Source organism: Culex pipiens, chromosome 2 (assembly GCF_016801865.2).
Source record: "Culex pipiens pallens isolate TS chromosome 2, TS_CPP_V2, whole genome shotgun sequence".
Taxonomy (NCBI): Eukaryota; Metazoa; Arthropoda; class Insecta; order Diptera; family Culicidae; genus Culex; species Culex pipiens.
The window spans coordinates 190,146,927-190,163,007 of NC_068938.1; the positions used below are offsets into that span (position 1 = coordinate 190,146,927).

At 39.0% G+C, this 16,081-nt stretch overlaps 1 protein-coding gene across 4 annotated transcripts in view; it reads left to right on the forward strand.

Moving 5' to 3' along the window:
* Positions 1-27: 27 nt before the first annotated feature.
* The window catches only part of LOC120422956 (probable ATP-dependent RNA helicase DHX35), a 50,050-nt gene continuing 33,996 nt past the window's right edge, over positions 28-16,081 (forward strand). The window contains exons 1-2 of one of the 4 annotated variants that reach the window (XM_039586542.2): positions 28-110; positions 6,426-6,765. In XM_039586542.2, the coding sequence (XP_039442476.1) occupies positions 6,729-6,765 (37 nt within the window). In that variant the 5' untranslated portion in view covers positions 28-110; positions 6,426-6,728. Of the gene's footprint in view, positions 684-6,425; positions 6,766-16,081 lie in introns of all 4 variants that reach the window. The other 3 variants (XM_039586540.2, XM_039586541.2, XM_039586545.2) reach the window with 3 other exon arrangements.

Below are 16,081 nucleotides of genomic sequence, written 5' to 3' on the forward strand. Positions count from 1 at the left end.
ATCACCACACCACCACAGCCAACCAGCGCCGATTTTCTCATTCAAAAGTTTCCGCTCTTTCATTCAGTCGTCCGTCAGCAAACATCCAGCGCGCTGCAGCCCAGGAAGAGGTTTGTGTGGTGCTGCGGGTTTTTGTGTTGATTTTTGCCAAGCTGCTGGCCTTCGCGAATTTCTTCACTTCTTTTTTGTGTGTCTTTCCCGTCTGTCCGGATCCGGATTTCGTCGGTTTTCTCGTAATTGGCGTCATCCGGCGCGGCTTTTCGTGTAAATTTGGCGATCAGTGGTGAAGTTTTTCTTTCTCAAAGACGCTTGTTTGTGTTGTGATTGTGTGAGAAGGAAAATTGCAAGCGAAGATCTCATGGGACAGAAGTGGAGACCAGCCGGAACGGGACAAAACGCGTGAAAGTGGGCTCTTCAAGTTGGGGCCACAGATGGTTCGGAAAGGAAGAAAAATAAATAAACTTAAACAAAAAAGAAGCCATTCTAAAATTAGTTCACGCTTGAGTGACTGAATTTTGCTGCTACTCGTTTCGCTCTCGTGCATACTTCCAGAAGGAACCGCTCCTTCCTTGCTCTAGGAGCTTAAAATGGTGTTGGTGGTGGAAGCAATCGGTGCGGATCGGCGGACGACCGATCGGACGGAACTAGAACAGCCCTGACTCTACGCTGTCGGCGAACAGACGGTTTGTACAAGTATTTGAAGGGGAATAATACAACAACACGCTTGTACCAACAATAAACGATGGACGGAGCGCGAGACCCGAGCGGGGAGAGATTTCAAATTTTGATGTTGCTAAAATGACGGTTATTTTTTTTTATTGAATTTGATTGAATTAATTTTCTTTTGCATTTTAAATTAATCTCAAAATCTTGTATGACTAATGTGCCTAATATTTTCCTAAAATCATATTTTTATCTAAATTGCACAGTGCAAACTTAGAGTCATAGTCTGGTACACTACAAATATTACTGCATACTTATTGATCCTTGCACTGTAACTTGGATTTGGCCCGCACTTTTCTCTCGCACTTTTCACAACAAAATTTCCAAAAACTAGGCAACCAGAAGTTGTTTATTTACATTTCCAGTCGCAGTTTTCACCAAACTGGTTATATTTTCACATAATATAGGAGAGATACTATGCCTCTAAGCATTTTTGAACAAAAAAAAAAAAAAAAAAATGATAATGGTATCGTTCTATAGTAGAAAATGTGAAAAACAAGCAAACAAATAAAAACAAGAACAATATTAATCAAGAGAAGTAAAGTTTTTCGTAGAATAAAAGTTACACAAAATGACCTCCTGAACACGGGAAAAATTACCCCAGAAACATTGGCAAAGTCACATGAAACAAGTCACACTTCCAACCTTATAGTTTTCTTAAATTTTAAGGATTCTTCTTTCCAATGCTTTTTAAAAATCAATTGGTTGAAAAATTGATTTTTCGAGAATTTTTAGATCGAAGCCAGTCTAAAGGCGGAGTTGGGTTGTAGAGGGTTAAAGTATTTTTTTTTCTATTTAAAGAAATAATTTTCCTCCTCGTCATCTTAAAGTCATATTTGTTGTTTGCCTTTCAAAGAACGAAAATATCTGGAGCTACACAAAAAAAATGGCGGTAAAGCATTTCGACGTCGTCGTGCTATCTTGTCGCACCCGCCATTTTGACGTTCCGAGAAAAACGCGTTTTAATGTTTGACCTTGAATATTCAAAAACGAGAGCACGCAATGTAAACAATAACAAACACGTTTTGTTTGGCTCACCATTCTGTGCATTGTCCCAAAGTTTGGTTGAAGTTGGTTGCTGGAGTCCCGAGTTATAATTACAAATGTTTACGGTAGTCTAGCTTGTACGTGCGACAAACGCATCCTGACTTTCCTGGCCTGAAATCCCTTTGGCCTTTTGTCGCACTTACATCAATTTTCATAGATAGCACGACAAGATTGAAACTACTTTCATAAGTGAAGTGACAAAAATGCACGGAGATTTTTCGGTTTTTGTTGAATATCTCAGGATTGAAATCGAATTTTGGGGATCTGTGAAGGTCAAAAGGTGAGGCATTGTGAGCTGCACAAAATGTCGTTCTTAATTCAATTTGGCCCAAAATGCACGTACGACAAGTTAGCACGATGGCAACGATTTGGCAGTTTGAACTGTTTTGCTAATTCTCAGACTTCAAACACTGCGGGTTTTGTAAAATAATAACCTGTTTTCTCGGAATTTGCTAAGTAGTTCCAGCCGTCAAAATGCTTATGCACCATTTTAAAGTGTTGCTCAAAGTATATAAAATACATATTTTTAGGTTTTACCTAGTAAGGCCTCATTTTTAATCGACGATATTTTAGAAACTATTGATTCGATACTCATTGTTTGAAAATGAAACCTTTGTAAAATTTTCTTATTTTTTCAGATTTAAAAAAAATATTCAAATTTCTAGTGTATTTGGTAATAAATAAAAAGTGTTAAAAAATAAAGACCTAGCCGAAATAAAAACGTACGTCATGTACTATAGCTCCAAAGTTGTCCACTAAAAGAATTAAAATATTTTTTTTTCGTGTACATCCCTCATATTGGAACAGTTTACAGATCTGCCAAAGTTCAAAAAATCATAGGAAATCAATAATTGAACATAATGATTTGCTTTTGCCTTCATGAGAAAGCTTTCCTTGAGATCTTTCGATTAATGTATTGACCCACTGTAAATTTTTACGTTTTTTATCAAATTTTGAAAGAAAAACATTGACCCACGAAATCCACAAAATCGGAACACTTTTTTCTTTCAGATGTAAACAAACTTTGGTTCTCTCCAGGAGTACATATTTTTGACAAAATAATGACGTCACACACTGAAACCAACGAAACTCAAGCTTAGCTTGCTAAAACTTAAAATTTTGATTGAAAAAACTCGTACAATCAGTCGGAACCTATTCAGGATATATTGAAAAAAATATGTTGGTATTTGTAACGACACATCAACAATAATATATTCATAAATCTATTGATATTTAGATTATTTTTTCACAGTGGCATGACTGTATCACAATATAAAATATTTGGAGACTTTTTTAAGGCTGTTGCTAATATTTTTTTCAAAGTTTTAATAAATGAATAACTGAGACTATTTTTAAAAAAGTTTCCTAAAAACGGCTATAACATGAAAACGGTGCACAAAATCAAAACTTCACTCAAGTACTTTTTGATTGCAAATTTGATTTTACATCGAAAAAAAAGATTTTTTGCCCAATCTGTTAATTTCTGAAAGGTTGGCATTTTATGTCCCCTTAAACATATCAGAAAATGAAAAAATAAAATAAAATCATTGAGGTTTTGCAGCGCGCCTGTGCTTCAATGTAGGTGGCGCCAAAATGAGGTTACTTGTCAAAAATCGTATTCCTTTCTGCTGGATTGAAGAACAAAATCGCTTATTTCTCATGATTCCCTGCATCAATCCTAATGAAACTAGTTGCAAAAGACGAGAAAAATTTTTTGCTTTAAAATAATGTACATCAATTTTTGGGCGCGCAAAAAATTGTGACCTTTTTTTAAAAACATGTTTTGGAACACGAAAAAATGAGTTTCCCCGTATATATCAATGAAATAAACAGTTATATAGTTGATAACAGATGTGTTAACGTATATTCAACATTTTTTTAATGATTTTTGACAAACTTTCATGCCAAATACTATGCTTACTAGGGTGGGTACGGATTTTCAAAAGTTCTCAGACCAAGTTCTGGTGTGGTTCCCCTTGTAGGGCATACCCATAGGGACTCTCAGGCCAAATTTCAGCTCATTTGGTTGAAAACTGGCTTGTCTCAAGCGAGTTCAAGTTTACATGGGATTTACTATGGGAAATTTTGAATTTTCGTTCATTCGCTCCTACAGGCCTGGGGGGAACAAGTAGAAACTTCTAGGATGGCCAGAAATGAGCGGAATCGTCTGGAGAACAACTTTCCCTAAGAGACCAGATCGATTCGTTCAACCCAAACCCCAAATTTTACAATCACGTGGTAGCTGTTTGACATGTGGCGTCGCGGTGTTCATCAAGCATTCATAGCATGCTAAGGAAAATTTGATACTTTTCTGGGGAAAACCGTTGGTTCCGAAAACCCCGGATGTATTGCCGTTGAGCTCGATGGGGGTTGAACGAATCGACCTGGTCTCTTAGAGAAAGTTGTTCTCCAGACGATTCCGCTCATTTCTGGCCATCCTAGAAGTTTCTACATGTTTCCCCCAGGCCTGTAGGAGCGAATGAACGAAAATTCAAAATGTCCCATAGTAAATCCCATGTAAACTTGAACTCGTTGAGACAAGCCAGTTTTCAACCAAATGAGCTGAAATTTGGCCTGAGAGTCCCTATGGGTATGCCCTACAAGGAGAACCACACCAGAACTTGGTCTGAGAACTTTTGAAAATCCGTACCCACCCTAATGCTTACTATCTTTTTCTAATTTTACAGTTTTCTCATAGAAAAATCAAACAAATATTGGAAAGTTGTACACCAAATTATTGGAAATAATTTTTCTCATCCGAACCCGGCAAAAGTTTTATAAAAATGTTGATTATGAAGGAAAAAACACATTTATCTAAAAATCATAGGTTTACGCTATTTGTTCATAGGTGGTGGTGACATGTGTCTTTTATCTTTGCTGCAAATCCTCAATTGTTTTATGCAAATTAAGTTTTAGTTTCAAAAAGTGATATTAAAAATCACCATTTTTTTACCGTGCATCATTTTTTTCAGTGTAGTCCTTATCCATACGTACAACTTTGCCGAAGACACCAAATCGATCAAAAAATTCCTTCAAAAGATACAGATTTTTGAATTTTCATACATTTTTGCATGGACAGCTGCCAAATTTGTATGGAATATTATATGGACAAACTAATGATGCAAAATTGCATCTTTGGGCATACCGAAGGCACCAAAAATGTTTCAGCTGGATTAAAATGTACAAAAAAAATGAAAGGCCGAGATCTCAGAGAATTGCTTGGTTTAAGCACATTTCATTTCTTTTCATTAAAATTCTAAATTAAATGTTCAAAAGGTCCTATCTGCATAGGAAACCCATGACTCAAATTTTCTCTAGAAATGTTGAAATTCTGGCGTGTAATTTCTTTTCTTTTGTCCTCCCTCGATCTGAGCCTGACATTTTTTTTTTATATTAGCATCGGCCTTAAAAAAATAAAATTAGGCATGAAATTTGAATATAGTAATTAGCCCCAAAATACATAAAGTTGCTCAGAACAAAAAGTATATGAGATTTCCCGAAAGAGTACTAAAAATTGGGCATAACTATAAGAATGTTGCAAAGGTTTTTGCTTAAAATAAAAAAAATGAGCTGAATTTTTTAAATTTTGTATTTTTTGCTTCTCCCTAAATTTTAAGCAGCGTCGAGAATCCAAACTTTTAATCAAATTTGTACCAGCCTTAGTAACAAAAATTATATTTATTTTTTTTTTTCATTTGGAACAAAAGATTCCATTTTAAATTTTTGTGTGTTGCTATGAACATCATGGCTGTTCAACGTCATTAGCTTTGTAGAATATTGATGGACTCGAAAAAAGAAAAATGCAAAGCAACTAAAAACCAGGAATTTTCAAATGGAATACCTTTCTGGGTAATTGCAGACTCGAAAAGAACATTAATTTTCCCTTCTTAGGACATGTCCCAAATGTTTTTAACGGTAACGAAAATTGACAGAAGTTTTACAGCTATTTTTTCGATGAAAAATAGATTTTTTTTTTTGTGAATTTCGAGTAACCGGGCATCATCACCATTTCAGGCTGCAATTTATTGAAAACACGTGTTTTTTTCGAATGTCCAAAAATTAAAGGGGTTTTCTGCCCATCCATTAGGAGATATCGAAAAATGGATCTCGGATTCGTGATCGGGGACCAATATTACCCCTTAGGACAAAGTTTCACGCAAAGCGAACTTGTTGGTGGGGGTGCAACTTTTTTCGATTTCGTGTGGGTTGGCAGAGAAAAACACATTTTAAAATTTTACACGCTTAAGAAAGACTGCATTTTTTCTTGTATGCTACCATTTTTAATCTCTGAAAAAAAATCGCTCGTTTTTAACTCCATTTTTTTATTTTTTTTTTTTCAAAACAAAGACAAAAATCACCATTTCCTTACATCTCCCTGCTCGGGAGCTTCTCTCCTCTCTACTGTCGAACCTGCTTGTGTCTGTCGGCCCGCAAGCCAATTCGCGCCGCCGATTGCTTCTGACCTGACGTAAAAGTTCCCCCCTCTCAAGCCAACGGGGAGGCAACGAGAGAGACCAAACGAACTGAGGACGTTGTGTGTACAACCGAAGAAGGCAAATAACTCGGTGTATGATATCATCCAGGCAGCACCAGGGTTCGGTTTGTGAAAATTGTGTGTTTTTTTTTTTCTTTCTTGCTCATCATCACCCCAACAGCAGCAGCAGATTGGCAATAAGTGTAACAACAAAATCGTCGAAAAGAAAATTGGCGAAGCAATTGATGATAGTGGCGGCATGTGAGAAAGCGAAACGAGTGAAAAAAAGAGTGACTTTTGAGGTCAGTGAAAATGTTGTGTTTTTTTCGGTTTGGTGATTTGAGAAGCGTTTCGTAAAAAAAGAAGAGAGTGAGAGGTGAAATAAATTCAAATAAAAAAAGGAAAAGTGCTTTTGGATTTTTCGAAAGGATCAGGATCAGAACGACAACCAACAGCAGCAGCAAGCCGGATTGTGCCACGGATTATGAGCTCAAGCCGATTGCCGAAATTTCTGAAACCGGGTAAGTTTGGGGAGAGCTGGAGAATGAATGTTTATTGGAATGTTGACTCGACTCGGAGGGATAACCGTTTGAATTGCAATTATTGAGGTTGTGACACTATTTAGAGCAAATATTTGCGCGTCACGTGCGATTATCATGTTAGATGGGGACTAACATTTGAATGTGGCTTATTGTAAATTTAAAATTATCATTTAAAATACGAAAATCTTTGTCTCAAAACAACAGTTGCGAATTAACCACTTTGTCGCTTACAAAATTGCACATTTTCAATTTTTCAGGCAGACATATGCAAAAAGAACATGCTGCAGTGAATCCAATTTGAATCCATTAGTTAGCATTTGCTTAACAAGTTTATGTCCCCTCTGGCCTGGCCTGAATGCCAGCCTTCTAACTCGGTTGGCAAACGTTTCGCTGGAGAGTGCGATTTTTAGTTGTGCTGTTGCTGAGTGTGGTTTGATTTAATTTTTTTTTGTTTTATTCTGAAAACATTGCTTAATTTGATTGCAGTTGTTGCGAAGTTGAAGCTGCCGTTCACGAAAAACTTTCAGAATATAACAAAATATTTTCACAGATACCATTGTCTATGTATTTTTTTTCTTATAGCTTCTTTTTTTATTAAACCAACTCCAATGTTCTCAGTCTACCTTATCGCCAATAACAGACGATATCATTTTAAACATCATCCTAAAATTATTTAACTTACTAAGAATCAGGGATGGAATAATCGCGAAAAAATCATTTTCGCTAGCGAACTTTCTTCGCCCGCACAAGAGAGAGGAGGTGAATCACGCAAAAGAAAATCGCTTCCTGAGTTTTCGAAAAAATCAATCAGTTGAAGATTTTTTGGGAATCTTATTGTTAAAAAATCAAAATCAAATTATTCGCTCTACTGCATTGCCTTGGCGTTCTCGATTGCGAGACTCGACCGGGGCCAACATTCGCTTCCCCGTTCCCCGAAAAATGCCACCGGGACCGTCTGGGATCGAACCCAAGCCGACTGGGTGAGGAATCAGTGCAGTGAATTATATTTCCCCTGCGACCGGTGGCGGAGCAGAAAAAGTGAAGATTATTCTGCTGCACAGCGGCGGCATCGTGGGAAGAAACAAAGGAAGCAAAACAAGTGATCGGTCGTGGCCTGGGCTAGTGTTTCGCTACGGGTGACGACACGCACACCATTAAAGGTCGATCGCGGTGTGTCGAGAGTGCAATTTTTTTTGAGAAAAAAAGTGGTAAAAGTTTTTGAAATTGTTGAAAATTTAGAAAGTGATTTCGGTAGCGCAAAAGCACACAAGCACAAAGCAGTGTATTTATGTTTTGCTGCTACGTTCTCTTCCGGATATGAAGACCGTTAGGCTTCGAGACAAAAGCCCCCGTTACGGTATCGAGAGAAAACCGGAGCTAAGTCTCGGTAGCTCGTAGGCGACCTCGTCGCCCCGAGGCTAGGTAGCGCGGCCCTGATAAGGCTGCCTACCGAAAAAGAGGATCGCGAATGGCAAGAAGATTGGAAATCCGGAGCAAACGGCAGAAGCCTATTAAAAAGCAGATCACCGATTGGCGACTCGGTTCTTGGAACTGCAGATCCCTGAACTTTTTGGGTTTCCAGTTCGCATTGGCGAATGAGTTGCAACCTCGCAACTTCGATGTTGTGGCACTGCAGGAGGTGTGCTTGGAGGAGGAGCAGGTGCTCGACTGGCCAGGTCGGCAGACCGATTCCCGTTTTTTTCTGAGCGGCGGCAAGGACAAGAAGCTGGGTACCGGCTTTATTGTGCGGGGCAAGATGCAGGATCGCGTGTTCGGCTTCACGGCGATCAGCGAGCGGATGTGCAAGTTGAGGATAAGAGGCCGTTTCTTCAACTACAGCATAATCAACGTGCACTGCCCCCACGAGGAAAAGTCCGATGATGAAAAGGAAGCATTCTACGCGACGCTGGAGGAGGTGTATGACGGCTGTCCGCGGCAGGATGTGAAAGTCATCATTGGGGATATGAACGCTCGGTTTGGGAGGGAGGAAATGTATCGGCCGACAATAGGCCCAGAAAGCCTGCACTCGGTCACGAACGACAACGGCCAACGCTGCATTGACTTTGCAGCCTCTCGAGGAATGGTGGTCAGGAGCACCTACTTCCCTCGCAAGGACATCCACAAAGCCACCTGGACATCACCTGACCAACGGACGAAAACGCAAATCGACCACGTCCTGATCGACGGCCGATTCTTCTCGGACGTAACGCACGTGCGCACCTTTCGCGGTGCGAATATTGACTCGGACCACTACTTAGTTGGAGTTGACATGCGCTCAAGGCTGTCGACGGTGTTTAACCAACGCCGGAGCCGGCGGGCCCCTCCGTTCAACACCGCGTGTCTTCAGAACGGAGAAGTGGCCCACAGGTACGCGCAGCAGCTGGAAGCGAATCTGCCAGGTGAGGAGGAACTTGGCGCAGCCTCGCTCGAAGATGGTTGGAGTCGCATACGCTCAGCCATCGGCAGTGCAGCGGAAGCCACACTGGGTAGTGCGATCCGAGTCAGCCGAAACGATTGGTACGACGACGAGTGCCAACGGATTACCGCCGAGAAGAAGGCAGCTTACGACAGGAAGCTGCACAAGGCGACGAGAGGGAACGTGGAACGATACAGGCAGGCTCGGAATCGGCAGGTCGCGGTCTTCAAGCTCAAAAAGCGCCAGCAGGAAGACCGGGATTGCGCAGAAATGGAGCAGCTATTCCGAGCTAACGAGTCGCGGAAGTTTTACGAGAAGGTGAACCGGTCCCGCAAAGGCTTCGTGCCGCGAGCCGATGTATGCAGGGACAACGAGGGGAACTTGATCGTGAACAAAAGCGAGGTGTTGGACAGGTGGAAGCAGTACTTCAACGAGCACCTTAACGGCGATGAAGCGGACGGAGACGGCGTTGAAGTCAACCTTGGAGCGCCCGCAGCTGATGAACAGTTCCCGGCGCCTGATCTAGAAACGGTGAAGAGGGAGATCAGGAAGCTGAAGAACAACAGAGCTGCCGGCAAGGATCGGTTACCCGGTGAGCTCTTCAAATATGGAGGAGAGAAACTGGCGAGGGCGCTTCACTGTGTGATCTCCAAGATCTGGGAGGAGGAGAAGCTACCGGAGGAGTGGATGGATGGTGTCGTGTGCCCCATCTACAAAAAGGGCGATAAGCTGGACTGCGGCAACTACCGCGGCATCACGCTTATCAACGCGGCCTACAAAATCCTCTCCCAGATCCTCTGCCGTCAGCTGTCACCCCATGCAAGGAGGTTCGTGGGGCCCTACCAAGCGGGCTTCACTGGCGCGCGCGCCACCACGGACCAAATATTTTGTCTCCGACAGATCCTCGAGAAATGTCGTGAGTACAACGTGCCCACACATCACATCTTTATCGACTTCAAGGCGGCCTATGATACAGTCGACCGCGAGCAGCTATGGCAGATTATGCACGAGAACGGGTTTCCGCCTAAACTGACTCGACTGATCAAGGCTACCTTGGATGGTGTGATGTGTCACGTGCGTGTTTCGGGGGATTTAGCGGAACCCTTTGGATCACGCCGAGGGCTGCGGCAAGGTGATGGCCTATCCTGTGCGCTGTTTAACATCGTCCTTGAGGGCATTATTCGAAGGGCGGGCATTGACACGAGTGGCACGATCATGAACAGGTCCTACCAGCTGCTTGCTTTTGCCGATGACATCGACATTGTGGCAAGAAACCTGGAGACGGTGAAGGATGTCTACACCCGACTGAAGGTACAAGCAAGGCGTGTAGGACTTGGCATGAATACGACGAAGACGAAGTACATGAGAGGAAGGGGTTCGAAGGACGTTGGCCCCCCATGTCTCACCCCTCTAGCTGTGGATGATGATGAGTTGGAGGAGGTGAGCGAGTTCGTGTACTTGGGATCGCTGGTAACCGCCGACAACGACACCAGCAAAGAGATCCGGACTCGTATTTTTGCCGGGAATCGTGCGTACTTCGGATTACGGAAGACTCTCACGTCAGATCGAGTGCAACGCCGCACGAAGCTGACGATGTACAAAACACTGATTAGACCGGTAGTCCTCTATGGCCACGAGACTTGGACGATGCGGCAGGAGGACGAACGAGCCCTTGGAGTTTTCGAACGGAAGGTGCTACGAACGATCTACGGTGGAGTGCAGGTGTCTGACGGAGTGTGGCGAAGACGCATGAACCACGAACTGCACGCGTTTCTTGAAGAACCGACCATCGCCACCCAGGCGAAGATCGGGAGGCTCAGGTGGGCCGGCCATGTCGCCCGAATGGACGAGAGCCAGCCTGTCAGACTGCTTTTTGACCGCGCTGAACCAGCTGGCGGAACAGGCAGAAGAGCAGGGAAACCGCGCGCACGGTGGGGAGATCAAGTGAATGGTGATATCCGGAAGATCTGTAACCTGGGAAATTGGAGAGTAGCAGCTCAAGATCGAGAAAGATGGAAGCGTCTTCTTGCTACAGCACGCGTACCTGGTGCGCTATGCTGATTGGTATGGTATGTATGGTATGTAAAATTTATCAACTTCATTTTTCGATGTTAAATCAAATTTGCAATCAAAAAGTACTTTAGTGAAATTTTGATAAAGTGCAAATTAAATTAAAGCCATTTTTAGGTATTTTTTTTTTGAAAATGGTTGCAGTTTTTCATTTTTTTAAATTAGTGCACATGTTTGCCAACTTTTGACAAAAATATGTTTGAAAAGCTGAGAAAATTCTCTATCTTTTGCTTTTTTGAGCTTTGTTGATACGTCCCTTAGTTGCTGAGATATTGCCAAAAAAAAAATTATTGCAGTGTTTTTTTTTTGTAAAAAAACAGAACAAAACCATAAAATACCGTGTTCTTCCAAAATACTAAAATTTATTCAATATGGATATCAAATGAAGCGAAATTTTGTAAGCTTTTTGGCTTTATTAGAGTTTTTTGTTAAAAACTTAAATGTTTACACAAAAACCTTTTTTTCCAAAAATACTCAAATTTGCAATATAGGGTAGGGTAGTCATCAATGAGACACTTTTGGTTTTCAACTTTCAAAGATTTTTCTCATTTTTTCATCAGCATGTTTTAATGAGCTTTTTGTTGCATTTTCTTTCTTTTAAAATCTTTTAATCTAACATTGACCAAAATATGAGATCGATACGACATCTACAGCCAGAGTTATTCAACTGTCTCATTGTAGACGCACTTGGCAGGAACAACGAGACAGCTGGGGAACAATGAGACACACTCCGAAAATCAATACTTTTCTAGTAAAACATCATGTTTTTGTATTGTTCCATTGCAGGTAACTTGCCTTGAACATTTTAGAGCAATTTTGCCAACATGAAATTTTAATTAACAAAAGTTATACTAAAAAGTATTTAAATTTTGTAAAATTCGTATATTTATACCAAATAACTTTGCATTTTTGGTTAAATAAAGTTAAAACTCTATAAATATGCCAAAAATCACTTTTATTTCATGTTTTGAAAGATTTCCATAGATATTGAAAAGTTTAATGAAGAAAAATCAAAGTGTCTCATTGTTACCCATGAGCTGAAATGAGTGGGGAACAATGAGACAGTCCTGGATACTGGGTATATTCTAAATTTTGGCCAAACCTAATGAAAGGACATTGTAGCCCAACTCAATCCCTATGGAACGTCGAAAGAAATTTGAAGAAATATTAGTTTTGGTGTTAATGGTAGCCTACGAGCGAAAAAGTAATTTTTGTCCATAATTTACTTTTACACCCCAGAATCAAACATTTATGAATAACTTTTCAAGGGAGCGTCCATAACCAAAGCCATTATAATGGCAGACGTGTATCCAGTAGACACACCTTTCCCCCAAATATGAGCCTGATTGGTTGAAACTACGACTTGTGAGAGCCATTTTATCATTGTTCCCCGTGTCTCATTGATGACTACTCTACCTCTAAGCTTCATAAACAAATTTGCTTCTTTTGATAGGCACATTGCAAATTACTAAAATCTGGATATTTTCAAAAATTATGATATCTTGTGAAAATTTTAGTGTTTTACAAAATACAAATAAAACAAATATGCATTAAAATTTTTGCATCGCACCCATATTAAACATTTTTAAAATTTGAGTATTTTCGAAAAAATCGGTATTTTGTGAAAATTTTAGTATTTTCCAAACAAAAACTGAGTGAAAGCCCATACAAGTTTCTGCTTCGTTTGATACATATATTGCTTATTTTGAATATTTGAGTATTTTCGAAAAATACGGTATTTTTTGATAAAGTCATTTATTTAAAAAAAAACTGGGTTTCAATACTGCAAATAATGAAAATTGTAGTACATTTAAAAAAAACGTGAAAATTCTAGTATTTTATAAAAAAAAGTCTAATGTGAAAATGCAGAACAAATTTAGATCCGTTTGATACCCATGTAGCAAATGATTAAATTTTAGTATTTTTGGAAAAATATGTTATTTTGTGACAATCTTAGTTTTTTTTAATTAAAATTTGAGATTTTTTTAAAAATCGGCATATTGTGACAATTTAGTATTTTCCATTATAAAACACGAAAAAGGTGAAAAAGCATACATAATTTCGCTTCATTTGATACCCATACTGCAAATTATAAAAAAATAGTACTTTTGAAAGAATACGGTATTTTGTGAAACACACCCCCCCTCCCCCTCCCGTTGAAAAATCGGATGGCATAAAAAATATTTTTTCAAAAAACTTCAAAATTTTCATAAAAATAGGAGTCAAATCAACTGAAAACAATCTAAAATGCATTTTTTGCATTGATAATCATACAGTATGTAAAAAAAGTATTTACACCCCTTGGGCACTATGCACATTTTGTGATGAAACATGTAAAAAAATTAAAGTTTGACAGGAACCTAGTACTACGTTTTGTTCAAAAACTCATGCCAAACATTTTGCTACAAAAAGCTCATGAAAAGATGATTTCTATAAAAAGTTATATAACAAATACTATTACGAAAATAAAAAAGGCGCAAAAAAAGTATGTACACCTTTCAAAAAATTAACATAAATAATGTTATTTGTTGACAAATCACCATAAATCCAGTCTCCCAACTCCAAATAGGCATCCTTGACTGATTAAAAAAAGAATTTGGATTGAATATAAAGTTTACTAACTACTTAGTATAAAAGTTTATATAACTCTGGAAATTCTATATAAAACTTATCTAAACTTAATTTTGCAAACTTTTAATTCAACTAAATGTCAATATATTACCATATAATTTCTAAATAAACATTTTGGAGTGGGTATAACACCGTTTTGGGGGTATTTGTATCGATAGAATAGATTTTTCGTTGGAATTTCGTACCAACCCGGAATTACGTCGTAGGAAAATCCGCCGGCATCCGAACCGGTCCACTTTTCACAAGTCAACCTATATGAAATCGGAAAGGGCATAAAATTTCCGATCTTTTGATACCCAAACATCTACGTTTTCTTTAAAACCTACGTTTTTAAATACCTGGGCAAAAAGTAAGTTTGATCCACGAGAACAAAAATTACGAAATTCCATACATTTTTGGCAGATTGCTCAAACAAAACCATAACAACGTTTTTGCCTAGGTATTTAAAAACGTGGGTTTTATAGAAAACCTAGATGTCTGGGTATCAAAAGATCGGAAATTTTATGCCCTTTCCGATGCCACATGGGTTGACTTGTTAATTGTGGACCGGTTCGAATGCCGGCGGATTTTCCGACGACTTAATTCCGGGTTGGTACGAAATTCCAACGAAAAATCTATTCTATCGATACAAATACCCCCAAAACGGTGTTATACCCACTCCAAAGTGTTTATTTAGCAATTATATGGTAATATATTGACATCTAGTTGAATTAAAAGTTTGCAAAATTAAGTTTAGATAAGTTTTATATAGAATTTCCAGAGTTATATAAACTTTTATACTAAGTAGTTAGTAAACTTTATATTCAATCCAAATTCTTTTTTAATCAGTCAAGGATGCCTATTTGGAGTTGGGAGACTGGATTTATGGTGATTTGTCAACAAATAACATTATTTATGTTAATTTTTCGAAAGGTGTACAAACTTTTTTTGCACCTTTTTTATTTTCGTAATAGTATTTGTTATATAACTTTTTATAGAAATCATCTTTTCATGAGTTTTTTGTAGCAAAATGTTTGGCATGAGTTTTTGAACAAAACGTAGTACTAGGTTCCTGTCAAACTTTAAATTTTTTACATGTTTCATCACAAAATGTGCATAGTGCCCAAGGGGTGTAAATACTTTTTTTACATACTGTATTTAGCATGTTTAGGCTGAATTAAAAATATTTTGAATTTTTTATGGAATTCCAAAGCACAGCATCGCATAATTTTTTTTTTGCAGAAAATATTTTTTTTGTCAATGCTTAGATGTTTTGGAAACTAATGATTGCAAAACAATTGGATAGGTGTAAAATGCATTTTAAAACACTAGTTTCATTCAAATGTTGAAACCATGGGCTTGTAAATTCAATTTTTTAAACATTTTTATTTTTTTGCCCACCAAGGGGGGGGGGGAGGACTTAGGTTAGAGTTGAGGGACATAAACTTTTTCATAAAAAAAATCTTGATAAAAGCGTTAAAAATCTCACAGGCAGGGTTGTTAAAATATCAAAGTATCAGCTCTCAGCAACTACAATTATCTCGCCTGAATATTCATGCCTCAAATACAACCGCTCATCTCTCTTCATTGAAACTCTCAGCGCCGAACATAGCCGAACACGTTTTCGTGTTTACCCACTCGCGATTGACATTTTCCTTTTCTCTCTCATTCCCGCTTCCACGATCATGCTACCGCAACAGCGTTTAACCACAAAAGCCGCCACAAAACTAATTGCGCAAACGCAGTTTAACAGGACGTAATGCGTGGTCGGCTCCTAATCGCCATCTCGCGTTCTCTCATTGCAGTTTTCGGAGAGATTGAGAGACTCAGCGGTGAGAGCGCATAGTCGAGGAAAAGGGGAGGAGTGATAGAGAGAGAATGAAATCGCTGGGAATCACGAGACACAAGAAGAGATCTCACAAGCTATAGTGACGGCCGCTATACTCTCGGATATTTTTGGTGCAGAGATAATCTATTGATAGCTTTTTTATCACTCATTTGCAACACTGCTCACAGGAATAGTTGACTTAAGTCGGTAAGCGAGCTAATAGAAATGAGTTATTGTCCACTATCGTCGATAAGATTATCGCCGATAGAATTATAGTTATCGTCTCAACGATAACGATAGAACTATTGTTATCGTTATCGAGTCTCGATAATTTTATCGTTAACAACCTTGATTGATCATGATGATATGTA